Below are 16,882 nucleotides of genomic sequence, written 5' to 3' on the forward strand. Positions count from 1 at the left end.
CCCATTGTAGATGCTCTAACAACTTCGAGAATCTTTATATATATAAAAGGAAAAGTGTGTATAAATAAATTTAATTTGAAGGATAAAATTGAAATTGAAAAAAAAAAAAAAAAAAAACGCATGCAAAATTGTTGACTATATTTTAAATAAAAAAGAAAAACTGCCACAATTTCAAACACAAAATCGTGGAAATTGTATTTTATTTCAAAATTTCTTTTTTTTTTTCTCATCTTGTAAATAGAGTATATATTATCCATTTTCATGTAATTGTGTTTTGGATAACATATGTAATATATATCTTGAATGAAATATCATAAAATAACCTTTAATTTGAAAATTGGATTTAAAATGAGCAAGTTGTAATAATTTAGGTTTTAACATCTTAAATTTTAATATTATTATCCTAAATCAATATATTATGTAAAATATCACGATAATTACTGCGCATCGTACATGTTGTATGTTCGTACATAGATATATTGAGAGCAGTGGCGGATCCAGGGGGGGCTAGAGCCCCCCCCCCAAATTTTGATTTTTTTTTTTAATATAGAAATTAAAAATATTAATAAACTAAATAATGTGTAATAGAAATACAAACGGGACAGAGACCCTAACCTCTTAACTCCCCCAAATTTGAGCGCCGCTTCCAGACCAGTCGCGGCGTCGCCCCTTTCCGGCACCACCGGTCAACTGCCGCTCGCGTTCCGCGCTGCCGCTGTGTCGAGGAGATTGAACCACCGCCGCTTCCAGTCTACTGCGTCGAGAAGATTGAGGTACCACCGCTGGATTGAAAGCCTTAATTTTGGAAGAAAATCCTTATGCCATGTATGTTCACTGTTTTTCTCATCAACTTCAGTTGGTTGTTGTGGCTGTTGCTAAGAGTATCATGGCTGTGAAAGACTTTTTTAGTTATGTCTCCATGATAGTGAACACCACTGGTGCATCTTGCAAAAGAAAAGATCAACTACTGATGTTAGAACATAAGAAATTAGTGAAAGAACTCAATGATGAAGTAAGGATGAGTGGAAGAGGCCAAAATCAAGAAACTAGTTTGGCAAGACCGGGGGATACTCGATGGGGCTCACATTATTTTACCTTGCTTCGTTTATGTTCTATGTGGCCTTCAGTTGAGAAAGTTTTGGAACATGTACGTGATGATACCACAAGTTCTGATATTAGAAGTTCTGCAAGAGGTTTGCTTGGAAAGATGAATAGTTATGAGTTTGTGTTTGTGATGCACTTGATGACATACTTGTTAGGAATCACAAATGAACTATCATTTTCTTTGCAAAAGAAAGATCAAAATATCGTGCAAGCCATGTCAATGATTGATACTATGAAAGTTCAATTACACGACTTCAGGATGACTGGATGGGAGATGATTTTGCAGGGAGTCAACAGATTTTGTGAGGTGAATGCTATTCCCTTGATTCATATGGAAGACACTATAACTCGACCTGGTTACAAGAGGCAAAGCATCACCAATGATCATTATTATCGTGTGGAGATTTTTAATGAGGTATTATTTTAACTTTTAAATATTTGATTCATTTCATTTATTTTAAATTTTTATTTATCAGTAAATTTTAATATTTAGGTTGTTGATCTAACAATACAAGAGCAAAACACTCGGTTTTCCGAAGCTAGCACTAATTTGCTTAGATGCATGGCGTGTCTTGATCCGAGAAATAATTTCTCCCAATTCAACATTGATCAACTCATGCGTTTCACTACTTTATATCCCGAAGACTTTGGGCCAGGTGATTATTTATTATTTCCACAATTACTTCTTGATTTCATTATTAATGTGCATTTTGTGCATTGTTTCTTTAGGTGATTGTCTATGTCTTCCACAACAACTCCGTAATTTCATAGCATTTGTTCGGCATGATTCTCGATTTTCAACAATTACCAATTTGGGAAGTCTTGCTCAGGAAATGGTTAAAAGTGGTAATCATTTAGTTTTTCAATTGGTTTTTCGAATGATTGAGTTGACATTGGTTTTACCCGTAGCTACTGCTTCTGTTGAGAGAGCATTTTATGCAATGAAGATTGTTAAGACTGATTTGCGAAACCGTATGAAAGATGAGTGGATGAATGACAGTTTGGTCGTGTATATTGAGAAGGAAATTTTCTCAACTATTGACAACGAGAAGATCTTGCAACGTTTTCAGTCAATGAGTACACGTCGAAATCAACTGTCATTTCTTTCTCAAACAGAGACGACTAGCTCGGGTTCGCCAAGTGTCTATTCATAGATTATTTGTAATGTAATAGACATGGTAATGAATGAAACTATTGTAGGTTTTTATTATTGTTGTTGATCTAATGACAAAAAAACAATTATTTATTAATTACTATATATTATATCCCAAAAAAAAAAAAAACGGGGGCTACCGCCCCCGGACCCCCGTGCAAGTTCAGCCCCCCCCCCCCAACAAAATTCCTGGATCCGCCCCTGATTGAGAGAGTAATGGAGAATTCAATAAATTATTCAAAAATGAAAATATATGATTGGATTGAGAAAAGTAAAGCAAAAAACAAAAATATTAATTATCTAAAGAACGTGAGTCGCTTGAAGTTAGGGTTGTAAACAAATCAAGCCGCTCGCGAACTATTCGGAGCTCGGTTCGAAAAAAACTCGTTCAAGTTCGTTTAGAGAAGCTCGTAAAATAAACAAACCAAACTTGAGCTTAGTAGTATTCGGCTTGTTAGCTTGTGAACATGTTCGTCAAGTGATTCAGCTTGAAAAATATAAATTATTAGTAGACATAACTTATATTTATCCACTAAAATTAATAATAATTATAGTAAATCTCTAATTAATTTTGTTTGTTATAAGAAAATAATTAATATATTTATTATTTTAAATAAAATAATTTATTTTTAAAATAAAATAATCAATATTTTGAATATAAATATAAATTTAGAAAGTTCGTATAGGCTCGTGAGCCTCAAAATATTCGGTAAATAAAGTTCGGGATTCGATTCGATACTTAACAAATCAAATTTGAGCACACCACTATTCGGTTCGGCTCAGTTCGATTACACCCCTACTTGAAGTGATAGGCACGGCAGTTAGAAACCTTAAGTTGGGATTATGAATTCTTAGTAGAAAAAAAGAAGCCTACATTTTTTGATCAAAAAAAAAAGCCTACATTTTTTTTTTGTCAAAAAAGAAAGAAAGAAAAAAGCCTACATTTTTGGAAAATTGGCAAACCACACGTTCCAAAAGTCCGCATTTGGGTGCTAATGCTCACTGTTTAGTGACAAAATATTGTTGCTATTGTTAGTCACCATTATTATAATTACTACTATGCCCATTAATTAAACATTATACACTGATGTAAAACTGTAGTTCAAATAACAATTGACATCACTATTATTGGTTGGACGAAATGAAGTAATGTCTTTTCTTCGAATATCTGCTGAAATATAAATTTTATTGAATTTTTTTTTAAATAACCTTGAAAACATAAGAATATAAACTAAGGACAAAATCTCATCAAAGTATTTTCGACGAAAATCCAATGAAAAATACATCGGTAAAGAAAAAATGTTCAAACATATGCAGCGTCATACGAAATAATTCAATATTAAAGTCTTGTTACATTTTAACAATCTACATTAACACTCCACGTTTTTCCCTGTCATTTAGAGGTAGTATTTTAGTTAAATTTTAACACTCATGTTTCAATAGAAACTAGTATGCTCATCCGTGCGATGCACGGCGAACATCGAAATTAAACGATATGTTTAAATAAATAAATATAAATATTAAAAAAATTTAAATATAAATAAATACTAAATTTATTTCAAAAATAAAATAAAATAAAATAATCAACATCAGTTAATCCAATAACTCAGATTAGAAAACATTAAATTTTCAACTTTATATAAAGTGTAATGATAATTATAGTTATTAAATAATTAAAAATTATTTGATAAAATTAGCATTAATTATTATTATTATTATTAGTATTATTATAGTCTTTATTATTATTATTATTATTATTATTATTATTATTATTATTATTATTAAATCTATTTTACAGTTATTATATATCAAATTAAAGCTAATTTTATGGTCTTTAATTTGATATGCATATTAAATATTTTATTATTACTCATATTAGTAATTTTCAAAAAGAAAGAAAGGAAAATGTATAAGATAAAAGAAAAGAAAAGAAAAGAAAAGAAAAGAAAAACATAAGTTTGAATTGGAAACTAAAAAACTGCCGACTATGTAGGGCTGGTAAATCGGTGTCGGTTTTTCGGTTAAAACCGTAACCGAACCGAAAAAACCGGTTATCGGTTAACCGATAACCGGTTTTTACCGGTTCGGTTCGGTTATCGGTTAGTATATTTCCAGTTAATCGGTTAATCGGTTTAACCGGTCGGTTAACCGGTTAAACCGATTAACCGGTTTATTTATTAAATTAATTAATTTATTTATATTTTGTATTACAAAGTACTCCTCTCGCTGCCTCCTTCTCGTCTGCCTCCACTCGACCACTCCAGGTGCAGTCTCCTTCCCGTCTGCCTTGCCTCCCTCCGGTCACCGGCGTCTCTTTCCACCGGCCACCGGCACCGGTGTATTCTCTCCAGCGCCGCCGCTGCACAAGAGATTTCAAGTTTTCAGAGTTTCCAACTCTGAAATCCTCTTCCCACCGGCTATCGCCGCCGTCTGCTACGAGCCAGCGCCGCCGTCTGGAACTAACCGGTGCCGCCGCTGCCCCCTAAGACAGTAGGCTAGTATTTCCTTCTCACTCTCACATTTGATGGATTAAAAAAAAAATGGATTCTGAAATGGATTCGGCCGTGTACGTGTTTGTGTTTGCTTCAGTTTATTGATTCAATAGTTAAGAGTTTATTTGTTCTAAGTTTCAAGTTCGGAGTGACCACAATTAAGTTTCACTTAGCATATGTTTCTATGACTAATTATCAAGCTAATCAAAGCTTTGATGGACTCTGAGACATGGTCAGCTTAGTAGAAAAGATGACTATTTTAATGACTATTTGCCACTTAGCATATGTTTCACTTAGGACTTAGCATATGTTTCTTTGATGAATATTTTAATGAATTAAATAGTCTTTGCTTGTATTTTCATAATGTTACTGCTATAGCAAATATATTTAGTTTCAAATAAAAGAATTGGTTTAGGATTTGAGATTAATGTTGGTATGGATCGGATGTGAAATGAGAAGAATTTGTGTTGTGGTAAAGAATTTGATATGTGAAATGAGATTAATGTTGGTATGTGAAATGAAATGAGAAGAATTCGGTAAATCTGTTTTTAGTATACTGCATAATATTTGTTTAATGATATAGTCACTCATATTTTAACCTGTTTCATTTTTTAGTTATGTGCTAGAGTCTCTCACTTACTAACTTCTTGTTTTCCTAGATTGAGAATTAATTTATTATCATTGTTCTTTTTTTTTAATATAAAATTTCAAGTATCCATAATATTTTTTTTGGTTCTAATTTATCACAAGTTATGATTTGGTGCAATGGATAAGGCCTCATTCCTTGTTTCAAATGTCAAGAGTTCAAATCCTATTGCACACATTCTACAAATTTGAATTTTTTTCAAAAAAAACCGGTTAATTTGATCAAATTGAGAAATTGTGTTGATTAATCGGTTTGACCGGTTTAACCGATTAACCGGCCGGTTAAACCGGACCGGTTAGTCGGTTAACCGGTCCAATAATCGGTTCGGTTATCGGTTAGGGAAATGGCCCTTAACCGGTTCCGGTTAACCGGTAAATCGGTTCGGTTTTAACCGAACCGACCGGTTTACCAGCCCTACGACTATGTAGTCAAAGTAAGTGGATATACATTTTAATAACTAAAATTTAAAAAATAACTATAATTTTAAAATATAGCGGGAAAAAATAATCGTTAAACTGCTCTTTTATATAATATATAGATTAGATGATTTTGTGAAAATTAAACTTAACTCTCGATAAATTAATTATACATCATGCACAAACTTGTCTTGAGCATTAAGTATAATTCGATGTTGTTTTAACTATACTATGCTTTGATCGATAAATAATAAGTCGGTTTGCGTTTTTTGCTTCAATATCGTTTATCAGTGTTTTTTCAAATAATATATTTAATTTGACAAGACATAAATAGGAGATTATTAAATTAAATTGATTACTTTAATGTTTAAAGTCGAATAGAACTGTTTATATAATTATATGTTTCCAATACCTATGAATCTATGGTTGGTTGGTTTTGGTTACCTCAAAAAGACAAAAGAAAAAAAAACCTATGGTTGGAAATAAATTTATTCTCCTAGCCGCAGCCGCTAGTCAGTTTTGACGAATTTTTGATTTAGATATTTTTGTATAACTTTCTAGAAGGTATTAATTAGTTATAATTGTGAAAATAGCTAGACCAACATGTGGAACCCATCATGCAGCTCGAATCTATAATATATTTAAGGGTTAAGTACCGCTTTCCCCCTCAATGTTGACACTCCTATCGTTTTTAACTAACTAACGTCAAAATTGACGTTGTTTACTATCTCAACGTGTCAAAACTGAAGCAAATTGTCCCCCACATTTTAACGGTGATTAACCCCGTTAGAGTTGCGCCTTGGGCAACCAACTCAACGTGTCAAAACTGAAGCAAATTGCCCCCCCCCCCACACGTTTTAACAGTGATTAACCCCGTTAGAGTTGCACCTTGGGCGGCCAATTAAATGTGGGGGGCGATTTGCTTCAATTTGGAGACGTTGAGGTAGTAAACAGCGCCAACCCTAACGTTAGGGTGTTAAAGGCGATAGGAGTGTCAACGTTAGGGGGGAAATTGGTACTTGTGGAGGATGAATCCAACAATCACGGAAGTGACGTCAGTCACGTCAGGATCGACGGGCACTAGCAACCTGAGACCACAAGTAACGTTAGAGCCCTCCGAAGAGCACCGGTGGGGGTGTCGATGGAAGGGCCTCCGACGCTCAAGTCAGTAAATAATAATAATAAAAATCGTATCGAAAGCAATGGAAAGTAAATGAAATAGTGAATCGGATCGATTTGGTCGATGGAGTTGAAGGTGATTGAGCAATTAGCGAGGGCCGTTGGGTCGTCCCGGTTGATCTGATCACCGGAGAACCTAAGGCTGGGAGCGTGGAGGCAGAAGAGTGCTAGAGAATGTGTTGGAATGGGAATGATCGTAAGTATCAGTCTGAGTGTTAATGACGGCGTCCCCCCTCATTGTGTTAATGAAGTAGTATATATAGGTATGGGCCTGACGGCTAGGGTTTTGCTGGCACGTCCCCTTAAACCCTGGTCGTTCCGATATTTGGGGGATCGTATCCCTGACCTCGTTCCTTTATTTCTCTCCAAGTCGCTGCCCTTCTAGGGTTTGTTGGAACGTTCTTTGAAACCCTAGCGGCTCCGAATTTTTAGGAAATGATCTTCCGCGACTTTCGTTTGACCTAGTCACCCACGTTTGACTAGGTTTTCGTAAGCGTATAATTCAGTTTGTTTGCTTTCGTGTTGGGATGTTTACTATGGTGCCGCTGCCAGGGCGGAGGGGTCACGCCTCTGCCCGAGCAGAGAGATCATGCCGCTGTCAGAGCAGAGGGATCGCTCCTCTGCCAGAGCAGAGGAATCGCTGATTCCTCTGGCGAGGACTTCGCTGATTCCTCTGGCGAGGCGCCAGAGGAATCGCGGCGAGCAGGGAGGTCGCCCCGAGCAGAGGAATCGCGGCGAGCAGAGAATTCGCTAGTCCCTCTAGCGAGGGTTCCGCTGACTTCTGGTCAGTCGGATTTTATCCACTACAGTACTTAACCCTATATTTAATAGGCGATTTTTAATTTAAAATCAATTTAAAAAATTGAGTGGTAATTTTGTAGTAATTATAATAAAATTAAAGATTTATTTGTAATTTTTTTCTTTATCTTCTTATTTTGTTGTTTTATTTCTTTCTAAAACTGTGAAATCGACTAATTATAAAATATTTAATATGCGTATCAAATTAAATAAAACGTTAAAAGCTTTAATTTGATACTATATTTTATATAAATATTTGATTTAAAATAGAGAAAGTTATACACCTCTTTCAATTCATTTAAAGATTGAAATTTTTAATCTTTCCTTTTTCATTTTATTTGAATAAATCTATTTTTCAATCCTTATTTATTTTTTTTATTTTTTTGTCTTTCCATAATATTAATTTTTATTATTGTGAATTCTTCTTTATTTTCTTTATTTTTTCAATATTCAACTCACATATATTCAGTTAGAATATGATAATTTTTGTTATATTTATAAATATGATAATTGGGTCGGTATCAATTTTATATAAATATGAAAATATAAAAACGTTTCTCGTGCATTGCACGAGGTGCAAATTCTACTACACATTAAATTATGAATATCACGTGTGATCTAATTCAATTAAGAAATTAACCAAATTAAAAAAATAATTTATATAAAGATAATTACATTATATACAAATAATGCAACACAATTTAAGTCTCAATTTAAAATAAAATTCAGCGAGGTTACCCACTAAATGCTTGTTTGATTCAAGTAGAGGAATGAAAAAGACAATGAAATCAAACAAATGGGAGAAATTAACAATAATTTTTTTTTATTGAGTGTTTAGTTCAACAAGTGAAAGGATAGTAATTTTTTTTTGATGCAAAATAAAGATAATAATTAACTCATTACATAGACCAAACAATAAATAATAGATTCAACTAATTAAATTAAATTCATGTCCAACTTTCGAAAACGCTCAACTAAACATGGGCTAATTATATATTACAGTCTATTACTTTCTCTGCCTAACCAGGCTAACCTGCACAGATTTACCGTATAAGACAATGAAGATATATAACTTATGTTAATTTCTAGTTCTGTCATAGTCTTTCCCTAAAATCATGTCTGCCAATTTGCATAGAATCAACCTCAAAAGTCTTAACTATAAACAATATTAGACGACTGCATTTTTTTTCCTAAAAATTCAGCTATCATCAAACAATTTAATTATGCTCTTAAACATTGTGTTTTTATATACAAAGATAATATTTTTATACAGTATTTAAATTATCTTGAAAATCACGTTACAACATGATATTTGATGACTTTGCAATTCTAATAAGCCCCAAGAAATAACTCTCCAAATTTCAATAAAAAAAAATTAAAAGTTCAATAATCACCCGACCATGTTCATTTTAGTAAAAAAAAATCAGCTTTAATCTTCAATTTTGTTAGATAAAAAAAATTAAGCATGTCGTAATTACTATAAAACAATCTAAATGTTGATGAATTTCAGATAATCAATCCTTTCTTAAATGTATACTTTCTATGCTCAAAGGTATTTTCTTTATCTTCCACACCTCATTAATTTTGGTTCCTTAGAATATAAATGAAAAAAAAAATGGATTTTTTTTTTGAAGAGAAAAAAATGGATTCTTTTTTATGGTAAGGATATTTATTTACTATTTTTGATGCATTCACACATCACATATGGTATTTTAATGTGGTAAAATTGGATGGGATTTGTATATTTTCCGTACGAAATTGTGGAAATTGTATTCTCTTTCTCTACCTTGAAATGGAATCCTCTTTTTTCAATGCTCTCACCTAATTCTACATTTCTTCGTCGCTGCTTCCCTATCAATTATCAAAGATTTTGAGAGAGAAAATGAAGATATAGAGAGAGGCTCTGCAAATGTTACTAGCTGAAGAGGAAAAGCAAAAGAAGCTTTATGCAAATTTTGTGAAAGCATAACTTGCTTTTACATGCAATTGTGGTAAAAATAAGTAGCATTTATTTTCATACTCTACATAGAATCGCTCTTTTTCTGATGTTTCTATGTTTGTTGCAGGCTTGCAGCAGCTTCCTTTTTTTTTTTTTTTTTTCAGAAATTTGAAGTTCTTCGCCGTCGAATTTGGTATTTATCCCTTTCTTATTTATTTATTGATTTATCTATTTGGTGTTTTTCTCCAGCTGTATCTGTATTGCCTTTCCACTGGATTTTCTCTACGCACCTAACTTAATCCATTTCTTTAATCTTCAATTTAATGCTACTTACGTTTAATTAATTAAAACTCTGTATAATTTTGATTTGGATTCTTTCATTCCGATTACAGAGCAGAAATCCGTTGCAGATTTCATATGACAGCTGCGAAGTTCAAAATCGAATATTGAAAGCTTGGGAAAAAATGAAGTGTTTCAATCAATTCAAGGATAGAAGTAAAATTAGGTTACAGAAATCAGCGCCGACATGGAAAAACCAGAGCAAATTTGACATATCGGAATCTGAGAGGGCCACCCAGTCATCCTGTCCGGCTCCGGCAACGCCGCCGCGCGGAATCACTGAGATATACGAAGAGAAAGCACAGAATTTGAGAGTGTTTACATTTGCTGAACTAAAGCAAGCGACTAATAACTTCAATAGATTGCTCAAGATCGGTGAAGGCGGTTTTGGATGTGTATACAAAGGAACAATCAAGCCGCTTGAGGGCAATCCTGGTCACTCCATGATTGTTGCAATCAAGAAACTCAACAGAGATGGCTGTCAGGTATAATAATTTCTTTCAATTCTTCAATACCATGTTTTCATTTTCCAATTGTGATGAAAATTAATGGTTTTTTTGTGCCTAGGTAGACTGCTTTAGGATTTGATAGTGAAGATTAGTTGTTAACCATGTTATATGTAATGATCTCTATGTGAGTGAATGGAAATATGGAAGCTTGATCTCTTTTAGGATTAGATGGCTTTCATTTGGGAATTAAGATGCATTAGATACAAGAATTGGTGTAGCAATATATGAGTAGAAAAAAAACATTCAATTGGGAACTCTGTGGCATGCTTCATTGTACTACATCACATCTTCTCTAGCGGTGACAATTTCTAGTTATGCCAAAGTTTTCATCCCGCTGAAAATATGTGTGATAGTTTCTGTTCTAACCTTGTTAGGGTCACAAACAATGGGTAGCCGAAGTGCAGCTTCTTGGGGTCGTGGATCATTCGAATCTGGTCAGGCTGATAGGATACTGTGCTGTTGATGGAGAACGAGGTATACAAAGGCTACTCGTTTATGAATACATGCCAAACAAGAGCCTCGAGGATCACATTTTCAGTAGGGCTGGTCCAGTGCTATCCTGGGAGCTGAGATTGGAAATAATGCTCGGGGCAGCTGAAGGATTGGCTTATCTACACGAAGAATTGGAAATCCAGGTTTCGCCTTCGTATCTTCAGTTTGCCGCTTCTCATTCAATAAGAATTAGGACTTTTGCAAGTTCTAGTTCTAGCTTTTGTTGTTTAGGACTTAGATTCAAGCATATTCATGATCACTTATGATCTTGATTAGTTTTATCTCTGAAAATTATGAGATGATTTAAAAAAAGATCTTTGCATATAGTCAGTCCCCTTTGAAGTTGATGTTGATCCTAGTTACTGAACGGTGTTCACTGTGCTTGTTTCAGGTGATTTATCGAGATTTCAAGTCATCCAACATTTTACTGGACGAGGATTTCAAGGCGAAGCTTTCGGACTTTGGGCTTGCTAGGGAGGGACCAACAGCTGGTCATACGCATGTTTCAACCGCGGTATGTTCATTGTGTTAAACTTAGCACGGCCATTATAGTTACAAAAGATTTAATACTACTCATCTGCATCTTGTTAGAAACTCGCTTGATAGCAAATGCTTCGTGCTTTCAGGTCGTTGGAACGCATGGATATGCCGCACCGGACTACATACAGACAGGACATCTCACTTCCAAGAGCGACGTCTGGAGCTTTGGCGTGGTGGTGTACGAGATGTTGACAGGCAGACGGTCACTGGAACGGGAACAACCCAAATCGAAGCAGAAGCTATTGGATTGGGTGAAACAGAACCCTGCTGATAGTCGAAGATTCAGCACGATCATGGATCCGAGACTTGAAAACAAGTACCCGATAAGCGCAGCTCGTAAAGTTGCTAAATTAGCGGACAGTTGTTTGGTGAAAAGTGGGAAAGAGAGACCAAGGATGAGCAAGGTGGTGGAGGCTCTCAAGAGCATTATAGAAGAGGCGTCGTCGTGCGTGGAGAGCCCTCCGGTGAAGTATTTGGAGGATGTCGAAGATGCACCTGCGCCGGCACAACAGCCGGCTGCGTCGATCGTACGGCGAATCACACACTTAGCTAAAATCAGTGAGAATTTGGATGGAGTGAACACAAGGTTTATGATGATGCAAAGGACTAAGGTCACATAACTAGAGATGTAGAGCTTTTGGAGTTAGTTTTGGTTTGTAAAGATGATTAGACGATTAATTGTCATATATAGTGTTTGAATATGAATTATAATTAATTAGAAAGAAACTAGGTTTCAAATTAAAAAACTATGTTTTAAATTAGGGCAAATAGCGCCAAAATCTCTATAATTTTCCCGAATTTGCATTTTTCCCTTGACTTTTAAAATTCTTGTTAAAATCTTTGAACTTAATTTCGTTTCTCGTTTTTCCCATAAAATTGATCGGCAATATAACTAATGCTGACATGGATGTCGAAAAGCCACGTAGGATTAAGTTTCCAGCGAAGCAAACGACATAGTTTAAGCTAAACCCTAAACGACGTAGTTTTATGTCTATTTAGGGAATTAAATGCAATCCAATCGAAAAATTGAGGGCAAAATAAAAAAATTAAGGGCAAAATCAAATTAGGATTCTTGAGAAAAACACACCCAATCCATGTCTTCGTCTTCATCATCCTACCGGAACTTCGCCTCCACCACCGCCATCTGTTACCATTGCTCTCTTCGACCTCAAATTTCTTCTCCACCTCTCTGCCACCGCCCTCTGATCCCTCCCAGCACCAATCCATGCAGAAACCTCCACCGCCGCTGCTACCTTCATCCCTTGCCCTTTCAACACTAACCACCGAGTGCGCCGATATCAATGAAGAACCTTGGCCGGAAGCTGTCGCGCTGGATTTTATTCAGTTTCTTCCGTATGAGATTTGGGCAATTCGTGGTGAAATTGAATCATGGGGCGGCGGTTTCCCCACTGCTTACTCTTCGAGAATTTTGCTTGCGATTCTAACGGCGATGACAGAGAAGGAGTAAGAAGGGACTGTTCAATCGTGTATAAAACGACGACGTTTTGGTCCTAATTTAATGACTCAGCACAAGCTTTCCACATAGGTGACACGTCAGTGCAATTAGTTGCCAGAAAACGTCATTAAGGGAAAAACGAGAATCGTAATTAAGTTCAACGATTTTAACAAGAAATTTAAAGGTCAAGGGAAAAATGCGAATTCGGGGAAACTATAGGGATTTTGGCGCTATTTGCCCTTTAAATTATAATGAATGAATTAACCTGTAAGCAACTCATATATTTGGCTCCCTCAAATGTAAACAGAATCCTCTGTTTTCAAACCCACCTAATTCTATCAATTATCACAAGATTTTGGAAGGGACAGAGAGATATAGAGAGAAAGAGAGGCCTCTGCAAATGTTACTACATGTTAGCAGAAGAAGCAAAAGCTACAGTTTACATGAAAGAACTTGGGAAATCCCAAACACAAATCTGAGCATGTTCATTCATGAATCTATTGGTTGCACCCAAATCACATTTGTTGGAATGAACTCAAAAGAATAATTTTTGTTATAGATGATGTTGTTCGTTCTCCAGAACAGAGCCCAACCTGCACCGATATCAACCCGGCCCTTGGTCGAGTTCAACTGCACGCGTACACTCTTCCCGCCCGGATACTTGAGCCATACTTTCATCTTTCCCGTCAAGCCGGACTCCTTAACAAAATTACTTGGAAGATGCTGAGATTTACTCAAGCCAAGTTAGTAATGATGCCATGCCTTTCACACAGAATTTGAGAGTGGAGAGATTCTTACAAATTTTTCGTAGTGGTATTCTTTCAAAATATGATCGAACCGTGGATTCATCCAGCTAAACGAAGGTTTCTGTCTGCGCTCTTCGCTTCCAATCTCCTGCTCAACGCGCTTATTCCATGCTGGACCTTTCTTCTTCAATGCTGAGACAGAAGCTTTTCCCCTCTGTTTGTTTCTATCATTCTTGATGGAAGATGGTTTCTTTTTGCTCATTTTTCTAACATTCCTTGCAGAAGTGCCAGCAATATGTTCTTCATCTTGCTCTTCACTGCTCGAGGATCCAATCTTTGAAGCAAAACGTCTCCTACGCTTCCTGAACTCAGACTCGTCAATCATCTCAATTTCAAGCTCTTCATCATCCATATCTTCATCTCGGCTCACTAAAGAAAAGAAAATCATCATGCTTCCATTATCTATTTCAACTTCAAAACCACATTAAACATGTATCATTACCTTTAGAAGATATTTTGACAATGTTAGCCCTCTTCTTCTTAGATCTGATGGCAGAGTATCCTTGCCTATATAAGGGAGCTTTGCCTTTGTCAAGCACACCTTCACCATTTCCCTTACTCGTAACATCTCTGAAACTCCAATCTTCATTGTCTTTGGCTGAACAAATGCATGGAGATGCAAGAAATTCTTCAACATGAGAAAGTATATATACCTTAGCTTAACAATATCATGGTTAAAACAATAGAAAGTATAAGAACTAAACATCAACAGACCGAGTATCAAAAAGACACGACTTTGTCACCTTTATTCGACAATGAAGTTGAGTCGTCTGCCAATGTTTCAGATGCAGTGGAATAATCTCTTAAGCTGCAGTTTACGGAATGATGAGGAGACTCACAAAGGCCTAACATTTCTGACTGCCCTCTCTTTGATGTGAAATGTGTTTTCCTATTCGGGAGTTCAGCTTCATCAACTCTCTGGATCTCAAGATCCTCAGGCGTCATATACTCGCTGCCACTCTCTGAGCATCACAAAAAATTACAAGCAAGCATTTCCAGATAATCAGCCAATGCAGCTCTTGGTGGCTAATTTTGGGATAAAATCATCATTATTTGGTGGCTACACCAGAAAAGAAAACTTATGCATTTCTCAGTCTGAAGCAAAACTTATACATTTGAATGAATACAACACAGATGTGGAACCAATCTTTTAGCAAGCACTAATTTATGGATCCCCTTTATCTATAGAACCATATATTTTCTAATCCTTGATGAAGCACAGCAGCATGCTAATGTATTTGTCATTGCCTAAATGCAGGGATTACTATATATCAAGCAAAAATAAGCTAGATTTGGGAAGTAGCAAGCAGATAAAATGCATTCCATGTACTAACCTTCTTGAACAGGAAGATGGTTGAAATCCTCAGCCGATTTTTCCACAGAGGCAGATGGTTTGTTGCTTGGACTGCCAACATTCTTCCAAGAACTGGCTGCATGAGTCGAGCCCCTTATCTTTGATGCAGAACGTATTTGATCATCAATCCACTCTATCTCAGGTAGATTCATATCCATGTCTACATTGTTGTTCCCTGCACATTGAAATAATATGCAAATAAACACTACAAGCCAAGAGAAGCTTATGCAACAATTTCTTTTTTACAAACAAACAGTTAAATGCATTTGAAGTTTGATTATACACATATTTATGAAAGTACCAGATTTTTTTGGCTTCGTTTGTCTCTTCCTCTTCCGTTCTCTTATACTATCATTGTAAGAGCTGGAAGGAATCCCCTGTGTTTGTGCAGTGATCCCTAAGTAGACGGCTCTTTTGGACCTTGTTCTCTCAGAAACACAAGAGAAGAATGTCTTTGTAGCTTCTTCATGTTTCTTTGACTGTCTATCACTCTAAATCACAATATTAGCTTTAGATAGGCTTTGAATTTCAAATAGCAAATCTTTAACAATGAACAAATTCCTTTTTTATTTCTTAAATCATCAAAGCTACAGCACATTACTGATGCTGAAAAAAAATATATACAGTTTGCACTTACAAGTAGGATTATGTATCAAGAAAATGCATACTATTATAGAGATACCACAATCAAATGAAAAGGCAACATCACATTCCTTCAACTTGTATATGTTGATTCAACACAACAGCAGGGTGCCATTACTTGGATAGGGAGCTAAGGGAGGCATACCATTTTTTGAAGTTGAAGAGCACAAACACTACTCTTTTTCTTGAATCGGCTGTGAATTTCTTCAGGTGCTAAATCTGTTAAGACAAACCCTGGAAATTGTCAACAACAAGTATTTACTTAATAAACATTGTAGCTTTATTTTTGAAAGATAAATGGAAAATTAAATATTTGTGAAATTCCTGTAACTTGGAACAATGCTTTTTGATAATAAAAAGAATGAAATCACACATTATTTTTTATATTTACTTATGTTTTTTAGATTGTAACTTGTATATTTATGATATCATAGTATTTAATACACATGAACGTTGGTTTGTAATGGAGTTTATGTAACTAAAAAAGGAAGAGAAGCATTAAAAAAATCTCTTACATTGAAATACTTTAGCGTGGCCAGTTAAAGCAAAATTTCTTCAACAATGAAGGAACAAAAACAGATTAATCTCTTCGCAAAAAAAAAAAAAAAAAAAAAGATTCTCTTCTCTCTCTAGTGGTTGTATCATTTTCTTGAAAAAAATTACACATACATCTCTGTGTGAGTGTATTTTTGTGTTTCATTAGTGTGTGAGATGAGATATATGTATTTACTCACTACATGCACATATATATATATATATATATATAGAGAGAGAGAGAGAGAGTTGAGCTCGTAAGCTACCGGAACTGAACTTCACCGGAGATTAACTCGCCGTCGCTGCGTATTCAGTCTGCCTGAGTGTGTGTGTGTGTGTGTGTGAGAGAGAGAGAGATCTACTGTGTATGCATTTCTCTCACTAAAACTATATGAACTCTCGTTTTTCTGCTTTCAATTTTAATAATATTATACTAAGAGAAAAGTTGATGCTCAACACAATCACACAAGCTAACAAAGAAAG

The 16,882-nt window shown here is 35.2% G+C and overlaps 3 protein-coding genes across 4 annotated transcripts; 2 read left to right on the plus strand and 1 right to left on the minus strand.

Annotated features, from left to right (window-relative positions):
• Positions 1-557: 557 nt before the first annotated feature.
• Positions 558-2,360, plus strand: LOC131022121 (uncharacterized). 2 transcript variants are annotated; one of them, XM_057951527.1, is made up of 3 exons: positions 558-773; positions 1,598-1,760; positions 1,834-2,360. In XM_057951527.1, the coding sequence occupies exons 2-3, from the start codon at positions 1,667-1,669 to the stop codon at positions 2,256-2,258; spliced, it is 519 nt and encodes a 172-aa protein (XP_057807510.1). In that variant the 5' UTR covers positions 558-773; positions 1,598-1,666; the 3' UTR covers positions 2,259-2,360. The 2 variants fall into 2 exon arrangements, with proteins under 2 accessions (XP_057807510.1, XP_057807509.1); XM_057951526.1 differs by lacking the exon at positions 558-773 and adding an exon at positions 790-1,519 and having other exon boundaries at positions 1,598-1,859.
• A 7,048-nt stretch (positions 2,361-9,408) lies between these two features.
• LOC131022120 (probable serine/threonine-protein kinase PBL19) lies at positions 9,409-12,457 on the plus strand. Its single transcript, XM_057951525.1, has 6 exons — positions 9,409-9,779; positions 9,855-9,920; positions 10,120-10,551; positions 10,950-11,210; positions 11,459-11,581; positions 11,694-12,457. Exons 3-6 carry the CDS (start codon positions 10,192-10,194, stop codon positions 12,225-12,227), a joined length of 1,278 nt encoding a protein of 425 aa, XP_057807508.1. The 5' UTR covers positions 9,409-9,779; positions 9,855-9,920; positions 10,120-10,191; the 3' UTR covers positions 12,228-12,457.
• An 846-nt stretch (positions 12,458-13,303) lies between these two features.
• Positions 13,304-16,867, minus strand: LOC131022118 (uncharacterized). The gene is made up of 8 exons (XM_057951522.1): positions 16,666-16,867; positions 16,011-16,084; positions 15,525-15,714; positions 15,204-15,398; positions 14,613-14,831; positions 14,312-14,467; positions 13,862-14,238; positions 13,304-13,786 (listed from the first exon to the last, which is right to left on the minus strand). Exons 2-8 carry the CDS (start codon positions 16,011-16,013, stop codon positions 13,553-13,555), a joined length of 1,374 nt encoding a protein of 457 aa, XP_057807505.1. The 5' UTR covers positions 16,014-16,084; positions 16,666-16,867; the 3' UTR covers positions 13,304-13,552.
• Between the last annotated feature and the right edge of the window lie 15 nt (positions 16,868-16,882).

The sequence above is a fragment of the Salvia miltiorrhiza genome, chromosome 4, assembly GCF_028751815.1.
Source record: "Salvia miltiorrhiza cultivar Shanhuang (shh) chromosome 4, IMPLAD_Smil_shh, whole genome shotgun sequence".
Lineage (NCBI taxonomy): Eukaryota > Viridiplantae > Streptophyta > Magnoliopsida > Lamiales > Lamiaceae > Salvia > Salvia miltiorrhiza.